The sequence below is a fragment of the Equus przewalskii genome, chromosome 12 (genome assembly GCF_037783145.1).
Source record: "Equus przewalskii isolate Varuska chromosome 12, EquPr2, whole genome shotgun sequence".
NCBI classification, from domain to species: Eukaryota; Metazoa; Chordata; class Mammalia; order Perissodactyla; family Equidae; genus Equus; species Equus przewalskii.
In genome coordinates this window covers 42318641-42334488 of record NC_091842.1, presented here as the reverse complement: position 1 = coordinate 42334488, position 15848 = coordinate 42318641, and the positions used below count along the sequence as shown (strand labels likewise).

The 15848-nt window shown below is 49.9% G+C and overlaps 1 protein-coding gene across 7 annotated transcripts in view; it reads left to right on the top strand.

Moving 5' to 3' along the window:
• Nucleotides 1-111: 111 nt before the first annotated feature.
• The window catches only part of RAB11FIP3 (RAB11 family interacting protein 3), an 81254-nt gene continuing 65517 nt past the window's right edge, over nt 112-15848 (top strand). For 2 of the 7 annotated variants that reach the window (XR_011524649.1, XR_011524650.1), the window contains exon 1: nt 356-1487. Coding sequence is in view for 3 of the 7 variants with exons in the window: in XM_070567229.1 (XP_070423330.1) it covers nt 501-1487 (987 nt within the window). In the remaining 4 variants the exon portion in view is untranslated. Of the gene's footprint in view, nt 1488-15848 lie in introns of all 7 variants that reach the window. The other 5 variants (XM_070567227.1, XM_070567229.1, XR_011524647.1 and 2 more) reach the window with 5 other exon arrangements.

Genomic DNA, 15848 nt, shown 5'->3' with positions numbered 1-15848 from the left:
TGGGGACCGGAGCAGCCGCTGCCGCGCTCTGCCGCGCGCCGGCCTTTATAGCAAGCCGGCGAGGGGCGTGGCCGGCCGCGCGCGACGTGCTGACGTCAGGCCGCGGGGGCGGGGCGAGGGCGGCGTCCGCTCGGGTACCTCAGGCGTCTAGTCCTCCTCCTCATCCTCCTCCTCAGCTTCTCCTCCGTGGCCTCGGGCTTTGCATCCTCGTCCGCATCCTCCTCCGCGGCCTCCTCTGCGGCTCCGCTCGCCGCCGCCTCCTCGCGCCCCGCCGCCATGGGCCCGCGCCCGCCGCGCCGCCGGGCCGAGGGCCGCTGAGGCGCCGGCACGATGGGCGAGGGCGGAGCCGGGCCCGAGCGCCAGCCCGAACAGCCGGGGCGCCGCCGCGGGGATGCCCGCGCCCGCCGCCGCGCCCTGAGCGCCTTTGTCTGCCGCCCGCGCCTCCCGCCGCTCCCGGGGCCTCGCGGGCCCGCGCCGCGGCTGGGGGCGCGCCCCTGAAGATGGAGCCGGGCCGGCCGGCGCCCCCCGCCCCGCGGCCCCTGGGCCCCGCCGCCCGCGCCGAGGCCGGGCCGGGCCTGAGCGCCGGGCGGGATCCGGGGCCGGAGGGGCGGCCGCAGCTAGCCGGCCGGGACGCGCGCCCCGAGAGTGACCGTGCGCCCACCCCGGGCTCGGGGGCTCCCTGCCTGCTTCCGGGCCCGGATCTCAACCTGGACCCCGGCTCTGACCCAGGCGCCGACCTGGATCCCAAATTGGACCCGGGCCCCCACCTGGACCTGGATCCCAACCTCGACCCGGGGCCCGACCTGGACCTGGGCCCTGACCTGGATCCCAACCTGGACCCGGCCCCCGGCCCCCACCTGGACCTGGATCTCAACCTGGACCCGGGCCCCGACGTGGACCTGGATCTCAACCTGGACCCCGGCCCCGACCTAGACCTGGATCCCAACCTGTATGCGTGCCCCGACCAGGACCTCAACCTGGACCCCGGCCCCGACCAGGACCTCAACCTGGACCCCAGCCCTGACCCCGGCCCCCACCTGGACCCACACCGAGATCTGGACCCCGACCTGGATCTGGACCCACGCCGAGATCTGGACCCCGAACCGGACCCCGACAGCCAGCTGCCAGAGCTCGAACCGCTGTTTTGCTGGACTCAAGAGCCAGAGGACTACGGCCCCCCGAGTTGCCCAGGGAGCCCGGCTCCCCACGTGCAGAATTGCAACCACGGCCACCACCGGCGGGGTGATGCTGGCCTCTTCCCGTCCTTCCCGTCGCCCTCGGAGGGCGACCCGGCGCTGGAGGGGCCCGGGGACCCAGACGGCTGCTTGGACTTGAGCCAGACCCGCCCCCTGTTGAGCGAGCCCGAGGGCTGTACGGAGGAGGGCCCCCGCCTGCGGGCCGTGTTCGAGGCCCTGGATGGGGACGGGGACGGCTTCGTCCGCATTGAGGATTTCGTCCAGTTCGCGATGGTCTACGGGGCAGAGCAGGTAACCGGGTGGGCGCCAGGCCGCGGTGTGGAGCTTGGCCTGCGCGCCTGCCCCGGCCAGGCGGAGCCTTGGCCAGGTCAGGGCCCGGCGCCTTCCTTTCCTCCGCTTCTCCTGCCTCACCTCTGGTTGAACCGCATTCCCCCTTTAAAGAGGTTGTATTCCCTCTCCGGGCGCCGGATGAGCTGGATCTTTCCTAAGAGCTGGATCTTTCCTAAGCAGAGGGGAGCCCCTGGCGTGGGCACGTGCCCCCAGGGTGGAGAAGTGCCCGGCGGCTCCCCCAGCCCAGGGCCAAGGTCTGGCTTGGCTGAAGCAGTCCTCTTCTTCCGGCCTTTGCGGCGGGGCTGCACTTGGCAGCTTAGGATCATGCTAATAGACACCTATTTTGAGCACAATTGCTTTACTGTGTGTGGCTGGCATATGTTCTGCCTAGACTTGTCTCCTTTTACCATTTGGGAGACAGCGAATGGTAAAACATCCCCTTCTTGCCTTCTGTGCCGAGGGGAAGGGAATGAGCTGGAGAGCGCTGCGATGGACACAGAGCAGAGCTCTGTCAGGGTCAGCTCCGCTCTTGTAGGAGAGATGCAGCTAGACAGGCCGTGGGATGCACAGTGCAGGGGGGCAGGGGTCCCACACGGACCCCAGGGCTGGGCTGCTCTCGGGGAAGGCCGGCCTGCAGATCCAGTCCTTCTCCTCTGTCTCAGGTGGAGACAAGAGCAGGGCTGTGTGTGTACCAGGCTAATGACTTGTAGACATCAAACAGATGACTGGCGTTTGCTTTTAAGTGTTTTACTTAGTAGGAAATGCCTAAAGTGCAGATCTGCTAGTTTTTGTGTTTTATTGACCTCTCGCACATGCAGACATTTATTGGGGGGCTGCCCAAGTACATATGTATGTTTGAGCCAAGAGGTCTTTAAGAAAAGAGGTAAAATTGACACCCTGGTATTTAGGGTGTCAGTCGTAACATTAACAACTTTTAAAAGGGATCCATGTGCCCCCCCCCAAGTATTCACAGTGTCCCTTGAGCCATCACTGCAAAGAACTGGATCCTCCTGAGTCAGGGCTCCTTGTTGAGTTTTCATCTCTGGGAGATAGATGTGCACGGTCCTGTGAGCATCCTGAAAGTCGGCGTCCGCATCAGCGTCATGCTCATATTTAGCTCTGGGTTGGAAGAAATCACTCAGGATGGGTTTCCCATCTTTTAGTCTAATGGGCAGAGAGAGCTGTGACTGACAATTTCTTGTACAGTTAGCATGGATTGTGATGGCTGGAAAGCGTCCAGTTCTTTTGATGGTTTTCCTTCTTGCCTCTGGGCCCGAAAGCACCTTGGGCATCCTTGGTTGTTTTTTACTGGTGTGAAACATACCCTTCCCCGTTACACCCGTCAGAGATGTTAGGAAAGTACCACATTTGTTGTTCTTTCCCATCGCTCTGACTCTGACAGAGTACTTGACCACTTATATGCGGCTAATTTGTGTTTTTACTGGATCATCACCACTTTTCTCCAAGGTGCTAGTAGGCAGGTGGGATTCATCCCGGTTTACAGGTAGGAAAATGGAAGCCCAGAGAGATTAGATAGGTTTCCTGAGGCCCCCAGATGGTCAGTGCTACGACAGGGACTAGACCCAGGTCTTTTGACTCATGCTCTTTAGGGGGCTCTCAGCTTCTTAGATTTGGTGGCTCAGAATGTTCCCACAAAATTTCATCTTATCAACTTCCATAAGACCCTTTTTTTTGAGAAACACCTTTTGTTGTAATTGTTCTTCTTGGTCACAGTGGGAAAAACTTTGGGTTGGTATTTGGGGCTGAGCTTTCTTGTGATCACAAAGTAGAAAGGAGTCAAAATTCTTGGGTAGCTCATGGCGGGATTTTAAGTTCGGGGAGAAGGGTTGGATGCCTCGGGGATTGGTGGCATTGGGAGCGTGTAGGGAGGGCTCCAGTGGCATCGCCCCTTCTGTGTGCTCTGTCAGACTGCTCAGGAAGAACCCGTGTTGGATGTGATCTGAGCACCTGGACTCCGACAAGCTTCCTGGGATGTTGGGGGACAGCAGATAATTTACGGGGTAAGGAAGGGCTGATTTTTGTGTCTTTGTAACCTTTGCTAACTAAGCCTTTATTCTGACTCAGCTTGCATTTTCCAAGTCCAGTGTCAGAATACATTATAGAGGAGCAAAGAGAAGAAATATTCTCCAATGGTGAAGTAGTTGAGAAAAAGTGAAGAATTCCACCTCACGATGAATATTTTTAAACTTTTAAAAATGAAAAGTCTTAAACATATGCAAAAGTAGAGAGAACCGTCTGTTCTCAATGCCCTCTCAAGCCATCGCTGAGTTTCTGCAGTCTTGGTTCATCTGTAAACTCCCCACCCCCAGATTATTTGAAGCACATACCCGACATGTCACTTCATCCATAAATATTTCAGCATATATCTCTAAAAGATAAGGGTTCTTTTTTAAACGTTCATGATTTAGAAATAACCCTAGGAACAGTTCAGATAAGCTGGATAACAGCAATAAAGACCATAAGTTTTTGTACTTTCCACCTTGAGGTTTCAAAATATTGAGTGCATGAGACTCTTGTGCTGGTCACATTACTGTCCTTGATGATAGCAACTAGGTTATCTTAACCCTTGTCAAATTTTGAGAGGTAGCAGGTTCAGTGTCTTTTACATGATCTGTTTATGAAGGAAGCATTTTAAATTATTTAAGTGGATTACCTGAATGTTTAATAGAAGCAGCTCCCATTGATAATACAGATGGCTTTTGAGTCCCCCCTTCTTTAGCAGTGTCTGGTGTGTTTGGGTCTCATTACCTCATCTGGTGGCAGATCAGGTGTGGTGTAATGTAACCCGTGTTAGCAGGAACCAGCAGAGGAAAGGAGAAAGAAGACTACAGGGGAGGCTTCTGGTCATATCTTGGCAAAGCAGAATTCATAGTCACATGTGCCCAGGCACTAGGTGTGAAGTTGGAATAGGTTGTTCTTAAGGCCTTGACCGTCTCTGAAGATTCCTCCTCAACGTGACCCCTTCATACTGAGAGAACTGATGCTTTTGTGGCCCCCACCAATGCATCGTAAAGCAGGGTATCGCAAGAAAGGATTCGTGTCTTTTTGTTTTATTTTTCAAAGGAATTAATTATAATTGTAAAGATTATCTTTACATTTTATTATTATGCCCACTTCAGCATTTGTGTTTTAGTAGTCACTGATCCTTTCCAGAGAGTCCTACACGCTGAAGCAGTGTCCTTCAGTAACCTTGTGGGCACTGGCTGTCCCCGTCAGTGCTTGCACGAGTAGGCTGCTGAAGGATGTGCCCACACTTGGGTCCCCCTGCTTTCCCTTCCTGCACCCCTGCTTGGGGGTGGCTGGAAGTCCTGAGGGACATATGGCTGCCTCAGCGTCCTTTTCAGTTTCCATCCTGGCCTTGAATTTGAGTGTGTGTGAGTATGTTTTCTGTGTGCGTGAGTGAGAGAGAATGAGCATGTGTGTTTGAGCGGGTGTGTGTGGGAGCTGGTGTGTGTGTAAGAGAGAATGAGTGTGTGTGTGCGATCAGGTGTGTGTGGGAGCTGGTGTGTTATGTGTGTGTGAGAGAATGAGTGCGTGTGTGTGAACAGGTATGTGGGGGAGCTGGTGTGTTGTATGTCTGAGAAAGAAAATGAGTACGTATGTGTGAACAGGTGTGTGTGGGAGCTGGCATGTTGTGTGTTTCAGTGAGTGAGAATGAGTCTGTGTGTGATCAGGTGTGTGGGGGAGCTGGTGTGTTATGTGTGTGAAAGAGAATGAGTGCATGTGTGTGATCAGGTATGTGTGGGAGCTGGTGTGTTATGTGTGTGAAAGAGAATGAGTGCATGTGTGTGATCAGGTATGTGTGGGAGCTGGTGTGTTGTATGTCTGAGAAAGAAAATGAGTACGTATGTGTGAACAGGTGTGTGTGGGAGCTGGCATGTTGTGTGTTTCACTGAGTGAGAATGAGTCTGTGTGTGTGATCAGGTGTGTGTAGGAGCTGGTGTGTCATATGTGTGAGAGAGAATGAGTGCATGTGTGTGATTAGGTATGTGTGGGCGCTGGTGTGTTGTGTGCGTGAGAGAACGAGTGCATATGTGTGAGCAGGTGCATGTGGGAGCTGGTGTGTTGTGTGTGTGAGGGAGAATGAACATGTGTGTGAGCAGGTGCATGTGGGAGCTGATGTGTTGTGTGTGAGTGACAAAGAATGAGCATGTATGTGGGAGCTGGTGTATGTGTATGAGAGAATGAGTGTGTATGTGTGAGCAGGTGCGTGTGGGAGTTGGTATGTTGTGTGTGTGTACTCTGGGTCTGTGTGTCAGATGAGTTGCTAAAAGGCAGATGACATTCCTTTCTGTGCTTGTATCACAGGCAATCTTGTTAGTGTCTTAAAAAATGCCTTTTTCATATTATAAAAGTAACAGAGGCTTACTGTTTTTAAAAAGCTGGAAAATACAGAGCGATATAAAATATAAAACAAAAAATGACCAATAATCCCACTAGCCTGAGAAAGACACCTTTAGATTTTAGTACATTTCCTTCCAGACTTTTTTGTGCACACACATGACTATGAATAGAAGTACACAACTGAGATCATATAGGGTAGAAGCTAAACTATTTTTTTTTGAGATTTTTTATTTTTTTCCTTTTTTCTCTCTCTGGTACATAGTTGTGGGTCCTTCTAGTTGTGGCATGTGGGACGCCACCTCAGCATGGCCTGGTGAGTGGTACCATGTCCGCGCCCAGGATCCGAACTGGCGAAACCCTGGGCCGCCAAAGGGAGCGCATGAACTTAACCACTTGGCCACGGGGCCGGCCTCTAAACTATTTTTGTAGATCTTCATTGTTTCAATAAACGAACCTAAATAATGCCAGTAAGCAAAATAGGGAAAATAAGAATCACCTGTAATCTCACCATCTAGAGATAACTTAAGTATTTAATATGTAAATTAAAATATATGTAATAAATGCTTCATTGTACAAAAGTGGTGTAATTCCCATGTAGGTTGTTTTGAATCTGCTTTTTTGAAATTGAAGATCTCTGATATCAGGTGTGTACTTCAGTGGAGGCTGAAGGTTTGCTTGTCCCCAGGAAGGTTCAGAATTGTTTGGGATTGTTCCAGTTCAGGATCTAACATATGGGAGAAGTTAATTCCTTGCAGACTATGTGGACCAGGCTGTAAAGGGCACCAGTCTCACTGGTTGTTTCCTTTCCAAAGACTGACTTTGTTTAAATTCTGGAAACAGGGGCCGGCCCCGTGGCCGTGTAGTTAAGTTCATGCGCTCCGCTTTGGCGGCGCAGGGTTTCACGGATTCGGATCCTGGGCGTGGACGTGGCACCACTCATCAAGCCATGCTGAGATGGCATCCCACATGCCGCGACTAGAAGGACCCGCAACTAAAAATGTACAACTATGTATTGGGGGGCTTTGGGGAGAAAAAGGAAAAATGAAATCTTTCAATTCTGGAAACAGGGTCTAAACGTGAGTTTTAGCTGAAATATCAGATGTAAGGGTTGGGCATGCACTGAAGACTCTTATGTGGCCCTTGCAAGTGCTTACAAGGTCTCCAGAGTAATTGAGATTCGTGCCTCTGCTATAAGTGAGTAGAGTGGTATACTAATTCATTTTATGTCTACCAGGATTATAACCACGTAAAAATCCACGTGAAAGAAGTCTTGAAGGAAATACTAAAAATTATTTTTAGTTGTGTGTGTGTGTCAGGGAGATGCATTTGTAGGAGGGGGTGTGTGGTGGGAATAGAGTTGGTTTTATTTGAAGTATTGGCCAAATTTTCTGTTGTGTTACTGATTTTATTTTAATTATTTTGAAAAGTGGTGCCTGTACACATATCACAAATTTCGAATAGTATAAAAGGGGATCTTGTAAAAAATTTCAATATAATCTTTAGAAATAAAAAAAATGTAAATAAACCCTAAAGGTAAAGTATTTACATCTTTGACTTAGCTAAGATTTTAGGTCAATATACAGAATATATCTAAAGAAACTCAGATCTTCTAGTAAAAACTTTGTAGAACACTGAATTAGCATGATGAACTGTTAATTTTTATTGGTATTTGGAAAAATGGGTCCTAGCAAATGCCTATAGTTCTTGAAAGTTGGCTTCCAGATGGGCATTGTGCTTCCCTCCATGTCTAATGTAAGTAATTCTAATAACTTGGTGAAAAGAATTGCAGTGATTACCCTGTAGTCTTCAAGATTTTTGAGCTGGTAGATGAGGATAAATGGATTCAGGATCGTGGTTAGGGAGGAAAAGAAGTTTTTTCAGTAGGTACGGTTTTATTTTTCTGTCCAAATATTTAACGCTTTTTTAGGCGAGCTGGTATTGCTCTGGTTACAATCTTGTGGCCTTCTTGTGTTTTTCATAAATTTCAAAACCAGCACTGATGCTGAGCCGGTCAGTGCCTGTCTCTGCTGCTGAAACAGGTGTCATGGCTCCTTGTCTGTGAGCCTCTGGCGAGCTGAGCCTCGGGCGGCGAATGGGTGCTGCCCCTTTTCTGCAGGGACATGTGTGGGCACCGTGTTGTGATGGATGCTGTACGTATGAGATGCACTGAAGGGCCAAGTAACACTTTCACATCATTAGCTGTAAACAGAGGAAGCACCATCACTGGGCATTATTTTAAGCCCTTTTTTTCACGCCATGTCTGTATGTTGAAAACTTGAAACTCTAGCTATTTCTAAAATCCCGGAAATTCCTAGCTGTTTTCTTGCAATCCCTGCTATTTTTCTACAGACCCGTGCCTTCAGAAGGATTTAAGGATATACAGCTCATGGAATTCTGGTTTGTTGGATGTTCTGTTTTACTTTTTCTTTTGCTGGATAATTTTTAAAAACTTCCACAGAAGTTTTAGGGCCTTCTGTGCCCGCAGGTGAACAGTCCTGCCTGAGTCAGAAGTGAGCCTGCCTGTCCATATCCACGTTGACCTTGGGCTCCATGGTGTTGGTCACAGCTTATCAGTGTTGTTGATGTCAGAGGCTCTTACAATTCACTGTTCTTGGGGCCGGCCGGGTGGTGCAGTGGTTAAGTTTGCACGTTCCGCTTTGGCGGCCCAGGGTTCGCTGGTTCGGATCCAGGGTGCGGACATGGCACCGCTTGGCAAGCCATGGTCTGGCAGGCGTCCCACATATAAAGTAGAGGAAGATGGGCACGGATGTTAGCTCAGGGCCAGTCTTCCTCAGCAAAAAGAGGAGGATTGGCAGCAGATGTTAGCTCAGGGCTCATCTTCTCAAAAGAAAAATAAAAAATGAAAAATTAATAAAAATAAAAAGTCCATGGCTTACAGTGAATAACATCAGTCAGAGTGGTACTCCAAAGGGGGTGGCAGTTAGAATGAGTGAAAGGTTTAGAAAATCAGTACTTTGCAACCACCAAGGTAATGGTTCATTCAGGCAAGGATCATCAATGGTTGTCAAAAACCACTGTGTAAACATTTGGAAGGGAGACAGGATACTCATACATTCTAAAGTATTATTCCACAGATGATTGATTACAAAGGGAAAAAGATATCTTTACACCGGAGAAATCCGACAGGCTCCACCTGAGCAGGTGATCAAACTCAGATGCCCCAATGGTGGACAGATTATGTGCCCCTCGATGGGATGCAGTGGGAGGACAACATGCTTGCCAAAAGTGTGTAAACTGAGTTAAACAATCAGACAAACCCAGACTGTAGGGCATTCCACATGACAGCTGCCTGAACTCTTGCAAATATCAGGGTCCTGAAAAGGGTCGAGGACTCTTCTGGATTGAAGAAGATGTCTTTAGAACTGTGACAACAATGCCTGGTCCTTGACTGGATCCTGGATTAAAAGAAAACAAAACAAAACTGTAAATGCCGTTATTGGGCTAACTAGGGAACTCTGAATATAGACGGAGGATTTGATAATATCGGTGATAAATGTCTTTGGCGTGACAGTGGTGTCATAATCATGTAGGAGGACGATCCTTTTTCCTAGGAAATACGTGCTGTAAGGCATTAGGGAGGAGGTGTCGTGATGTCTGCAGCTTACCTTTCAATAGTTCCACAAACAAGTGCATGTGTGTGGAAGAGACGTAAAGCAAATGTGGAAGGACATTAATAATGGTGATTCTAGGGGAGGGACATGCCGATGTTTTTTGTATTATTTGAACTTTATGGTGGGTTTGACATATTTCAAAGGAAAAATACAGTATGGGAAGTTCATTGGTAATAATCTACACTCTATCTTGTACTGTACATTAGACTATGTGGTTTTTATCAATCTTAAGAACAACCAACAAAAACAAACAAAAAACCTCTTTGTTCCCAAACGAATAAAAGGATTGTTGCACACACAGGTTTTACTTCTTACTAACTCCACACCCAGCCCAGCATTTGTTGGTTCAAAGACTACACAGGGTATGAAATGACCCCTCTCTTTGACCAGGGGCTACAACGGGAAATTAAAACTCCTCTTCAACTAGGAATAGGTATATGATGAAACCACATTCTTTTTTATCAAGGGATGTAAAAATCCTGTTCAACGTCCAGATTCCCTCAAGAGGAAACTGAGAGAGAGCTCTCTTGTCCGCTCGCTACTGACAGTTTTCAATGGGATAAATCTGTATTTGAGTAGCTCTGTGAAAGGAGCTTGGACATGCTTAGGGTACCTAAAATTTAATTTCCTGTTTCAGGGTGACTGAGTTTATTTTCCACTTTGTGTTTTGTCTCAGTATGAAGACGGTCAGTTAGTGCTGTTGTCAAGTCCTGGGTGTCCGCCGCAGGGTGTTGCCGGTGGAAGCCCTGAGGGTCGTTTCATTGTCGGATTGTTTAGGGATCAACAAAATGCAGTAAAATTGGATTTGTGGTTTTGGTTTGGTTTAAGCCACCAATTTGCCTGTTCTCACTGCTGACATAGAAAGCATTAAAATATGGTTAAGTGTGTACTGTGACCTTTTAGTGATGATCAGAAAAGTCCTTGTTTAGGTTGTTGAAGCCTTACACTACTAATTCACAAACTTTTGGTCTCAGACCTCTTTTACATTGTTAAATGTTATTGAAAACCAAAGAGCTTTTGTTTATGTGGTGATGTCTGTTGATCTTTGCTGTATTAGAAAGTAAAACTAAAAAATCTAAAATATCTTTTTATTAACCCATTAAAAATAATACATTACATGTTAACATTAATGACATTTTTATGAAAAATAACTGCTTTCTAAAATAGAAGAGTGGCTTTGTGTTGCATTTTTGCAAGTCTGTTAAATGTCTGGCTGAAGTGAAAGGAACTAGGTTCTTGCGTCTGCTCCTGTGAGCAATTGATGTGTCCCGTGGCCCCTGGAAGACTCCGCTGAGCACTGGAGTGAGAGGGCGAGATGAAAGCAAGCGAAGAATGTCTTCGAATGATACGAAACTTGCTTTGATCTTGCAGACCCCCGCGCCCTACACCTAGGACACCAGGGTCCCCCAGGATCCCTGGCCTCCTCGTTGAGAACGGCTGTCTTATATGCTGAAGTGATGGAGTTGTCACCAGATCACACAGGCCTGTGTGCGTCAGAGTCACCTGGAGGTCCTGTGAAAGCTGAGTGTGGCCCAAGTGTCTGACTTACTGGTCTGAACAGGCCTGATAGGAACTGTGTTTCTGCGCAGTCCCTGCTGCTCCTGGTGCTGGGGGCGCTCAGAGAGCCTCTCTTCCAGAGCTTCGAAGATGTTTGCATCTCTTTAAAGACCCCCAGTCATGTTTTAACATCACGCTCTTCCTCACTCTGTTGTATTTATTCCGACATTAATTTCACAGGTGTTTCCCTGGGGTCCCTTCTTCTGGCCCCTCCGGAGGCCTCAGGGCTGCTTTGTGCCCTCGCTGCTTTCTGGCTAGTGGAAAAGCACAGGTGAGAAGCCTGGGCCCGACCGAGAAGTCCCCACACCTGGGTGCATTCTTCCCATCATGTCCCTGCTGCCCTCTGGCCTCAGCTGGCTACATTTTTTTTTGTACCTATTTGAATTTTATATTTGTTTAATTTTCATTTTTGTCATGTATATAGGGTAAAAAGCCAAATAGTGTACGGTGTGTTGTGTAACCAGAAGTAGCTGCCCCTCCTTGCCGCCCTGTGCCCACTGCCCGCCTCCTGGCTGTTTCTTTCTAGTGTTTCTTTTCCCCCACTTTAGATTGTTTCTATGGACTTTCTCTTGTGGAGGGTGCACCCGCATATTTCCCTTCTGTCTCCTCCATTCTTCAATCCAGTTAATCCTAATCTTGTTTAAATAGGCATTCTGTGTTTATCTCATTTTGATTGCAGGTATTTTTCACAGCTGACCCATTCAGTCTGCTAGGATTATATTTCCTTTCTAATACAACCTTTCTCTTTTTTCTGAAGTTGGTAATCACATTGTGTTTTCACTTGTTTAGTTTTCCACGTACCCATCAGTGGTTCTTTCCAGCCTGGCTGGGGTCTTGTTGCACCTGTGCCCTTGGACTTGCTTTGCTATGTATCGGCCCTTGTTCTCACGCAGGGCCCCCGCCCTGGGCCTGGTGGGGATCCTGCTTTGGGAGCATCTCTGCTTGTCTCCAGAGGTCCAGGTCAGACACTGACCCAGGCTTTTTTCTTCAGGTACGACACCTAATGCCCTCTCCACTTCCAGTACTCTGCTGGGTCGTCTGCATCCCCTCTGTGGCCTTTGCATTTCTGTGTTCTGTGCTCTGAGTTCCTGCTTGTCCATCCCTGTGCACCTTCCAGAACGTCGGGTCCTCTCTGGAGCTGTGTTTTCCCAGTGGACTGTGAGGAGGGAGTGGAGAGAAACTCACATGTGCGCCTCATTTAACTCTGTTTTAAGCCACTCTGGCTCCTCAACATCCTGCAGTGTATCAGTCAGAACAGGCTCAGGACTCTGCCTTCGTGCTTTCCTCCTGACCCCATCATAGTCCTGGGATGTCAGTAGAACAGGACTTGTTAGTGTCACAAAGCTGGGGTGCAGGGCTGGGGCGCACTCTGCTGCCCCTCCACTCCCTGAGTATGATCTGCGGGAAGTCTGTCCACAAATGGTTTGGTTTAGCCTTTCTCATCTTGTATTTGTGTGTGTGTGTGAAAGTTTTCATATTTTGACAACATCCACATGGACAAAATCCATGAAATTAGGTTTTTGCAACCCTAGAGTATTCCATCACGGTGAGGTACTGTGGTCATTAGGCATTCACTTTTCCAGTCTGTCTCTCCTGGGAGTAGAGTCACTGTAGCTCCAGCCACATGGGTTACTGTTCACGTACCTGCCTCCTAGCAAGACCTGGTTTTTGTGCTGGGAAAACAGAGGTTATCGTCCTGGGCCTTGGAGCTGTAGATGTTTGGAAGAGGCATAGCCAGGCTTTCTTGGCGTTTTGGAGGCATCTGGAGTAGGTGGTAGAGGGAGGAGGTGAAGTCCTTGGCCGTGCTTCTGGAAATCTCTCGTCTGTTTCAGCAGGAGCCTCCCGTGCTGGGCTCTGAGATGCAGCCCCTGACGCTGTCAGCTGGGAAGTTGTGGGCTGCACTGCTGTGTCCCCTCCTCTTGCCTGGTGGCCAGGGGCCTGGGCTGGCGGTGCTGCCAGCAGGAACCCCGCCTCGTGGCGCTCGAGGTGCTGGGGACTGAGTGTCTGATGAGCTCTTGTACGTGAGGACCTTTGAGAAGTAAGTGCTGCAGGTGCTGCCCCTCTGGCCTAGTGTTGCTGGAGGCGTGTGCTCTTGTGCTTAGTTACATAAGCGCTGGCTTTCTATCCGTGGAATGGGTGTTACATACGTTCAAGAAAATGGATGGCCTCGTTGGGGCTCTGGGTTAGGTATCTGGCTCCACCACGTCTCTTTCATTCGCTCGGCACATGTGCGTGATGTTGTTCACGGAGCGTCTTCCACATGCCAGGCAGTGTCACAGGTGCTAGGGACACAGCGATAAACAAGACTGACCCGGTTCCTGTCCTCCCTCCAGACGTGAAACAGGTAATCTCCAGTAACCACAAGCTGATGGAAATGCTATGGAGGAAAGCAGAGATTACTCGAGGTTGTGTAACAGGGAGCCCGACCCAGTTAGGAAAGTGTGCCTCAGGGAAGTCACTTCATTCGTTTCTTTTCTCTTTGAGGTAACTTTTGATCTGACATTCTGAAGCTGAGGAGGATTGGTGAGGCAAATGGTGGGAGAGGAAGGAATAATCCAGGTACAGTCTGGGGAAGGCCTGAGTGGGGGACGGGGGCCAGCTGGGAATGCAGGTCTTCAGTCCCGGGGAGTTGGGAGGCACTGAAGAGTTTGAGTAGAGAAGAGTAGGTAGTAAGATATATCGTTTCAAAAGATGGCTCCATTGGAGAGGACAGGTGTTGGGGGCACTGCTCAGGAGGCCGGCGCAGGGTTCAGCCAGGGCTGGCCACTGCTTGGAGGAGGTGGTGCTGGAAAAGATGGAGCAGAGAGCGGCTGGGAGGTGGTGATGATGCGAGTCCGTGGCTGAATGGGCATGGGAGGGTCGGGAGGGCCTGGGCCTCTTGTTCTGAAGCCGGGTGGGTGGGGATGGCGGAGGCAGCAAGGAGGGGGGAGCCCTATTTTAGAGCTCTGGACGCATGCATGGGCTGTCCAGCGCTCTCCAGGCCTGCAGCTCAGAGAAGAGGTCTGGGCTGGAGATGGAATCGGAGAGTTCAGTAGTTAGAAGGACTTCCACAGAAAGGGACGGAAAGCAGGACTGCAAGTGGCTCCAGAAATAAAGAACATGCATTGTCACACACGGGACAAGCCCTTGGTGGGTGACGCCCTGACAGCATCCTTAAGATCTGGCCCCATCTGTGCTGCTCAGCATGCTGGTTCCCTCTTCATGGTCGACACATGGCAGCCAGTGTCCCGAGGGGAGGGGAGGACCCTCCCCTGTGTCTGTTTAAGAAACTCTCCTGCAGTGCCCCCCAGGCTCCCCAAGGCCCTTCCCCATCATTGGCCGTGTTTGCTCACACACGCGCTGCAGGCCAGTCCCTGCGAGAGTTGGAGGCACCACAGTTGACATCCCTGGGCCTGCAGCAGCAGCAGCAGCATTTGCTGGGAACGCAGCATTCTCGCTTGAGAGTGAGGGTGTGGGACCCCCTCCTGGCCTGGCTGCAAGCAGCCCTCCACTCTCTCTGTCCTCTCCCCCCTTCACTGTTCTCCTTAGCTCTCACCACTGTCCAGCAAACTCCGTGTTCACTCCTTCTCCTGTTTGTCGTCTCTGTGTCCACTCCCACCCACCCGCCAGGAGTGCGCCTGGTGGGCCTGGCGTGTGGTAGCCCTCCCCGGTTTTTGTGAATTAGATGATGGGAGGAAGGAAGACCTGAGCATGGGCACTCAGGGAACCTCCTCCCCACCCACAGATGGCCCTCCTGATGGGGCTGACCCCAGGCACCGACACGCCCCGGGTCAGCACACAGCATTTTCAGCAGTAGTCTTCCTTAGAGAGTAAGATTCTCCCTGTGTCCTTTGAATGTCTTTGTCAGCAAGGAGAGAGGGGGGAGTGGTGTTGGTGACCTGCTGGCAGTGACTGATGGTGTCCAGCTCGAGCCACCGGTGGGGCCCTGGGGGACACACGGGTATGAGGGCAGCGGGAGGCTCAGATGGGCTGAGGAGGCTGAGGTGAGCGGTGAACGGGGCGCCACCGTGCTCGAGGCCTCCTGACATCCGAAGAGGAAGAGTTAGTGGGAGCACGGGCTCACTGTGCAAAGCCGCACTTGCTGGACTGCAAGTCCCCTTTGGGATGTCGCAGGGTTGCCTGAAAATCTGCTCCAGATCCTGGCCCTAGGGTCGGGGGGTTTCTGAAACTGTCCGTGCTGTTGCTCTTGCCCGTGGTGTGCTAAGCTGGGCACTGGCTTTTTAGGGCAGTTGCCGGAAGAAATCAGGAAACACATTTCCTGCCTTCCAGGAGTTAGTGGTTTGGGAGCTGTTTGAAATTGGGGCAGGAAGAGTAAATACCTCTCTCACTTTGAAGGGGGCTCTGTTCCTTGTCTGTGGTTTTGTCATGTCCCATTATCTAGGACCCTTTCAACAGATCAGGCCCTAGTTTTTCCTTTGGTTGATTTCTATTTAATTTTTATTATGTGAAGGACAATTCATTCTACCTCCTAGGAATCTCCTCTTCCCATTTCTGTAGGTGTGAGTAGCATATTCGGTATTATCTTCTCATTTTCTCAGTATAGGCATGCTGAAAACCAAGTTACATTTGCCTGACTGTGTCGTATGATATTACACTGTATTATTAGTGTACTATATGTTACATGATGTGGTGAGCTTGGAGAGATTTTCAGAGATTGAGAAGTGCTTACAATGTCTCTGAACCATAAGTTTCTGTGTTCCTTTCTCTTTATTGAAGACTTACTGAATGGCTTAAAAAACTTGCGATAGCACATTAGGGATGAAGCTGC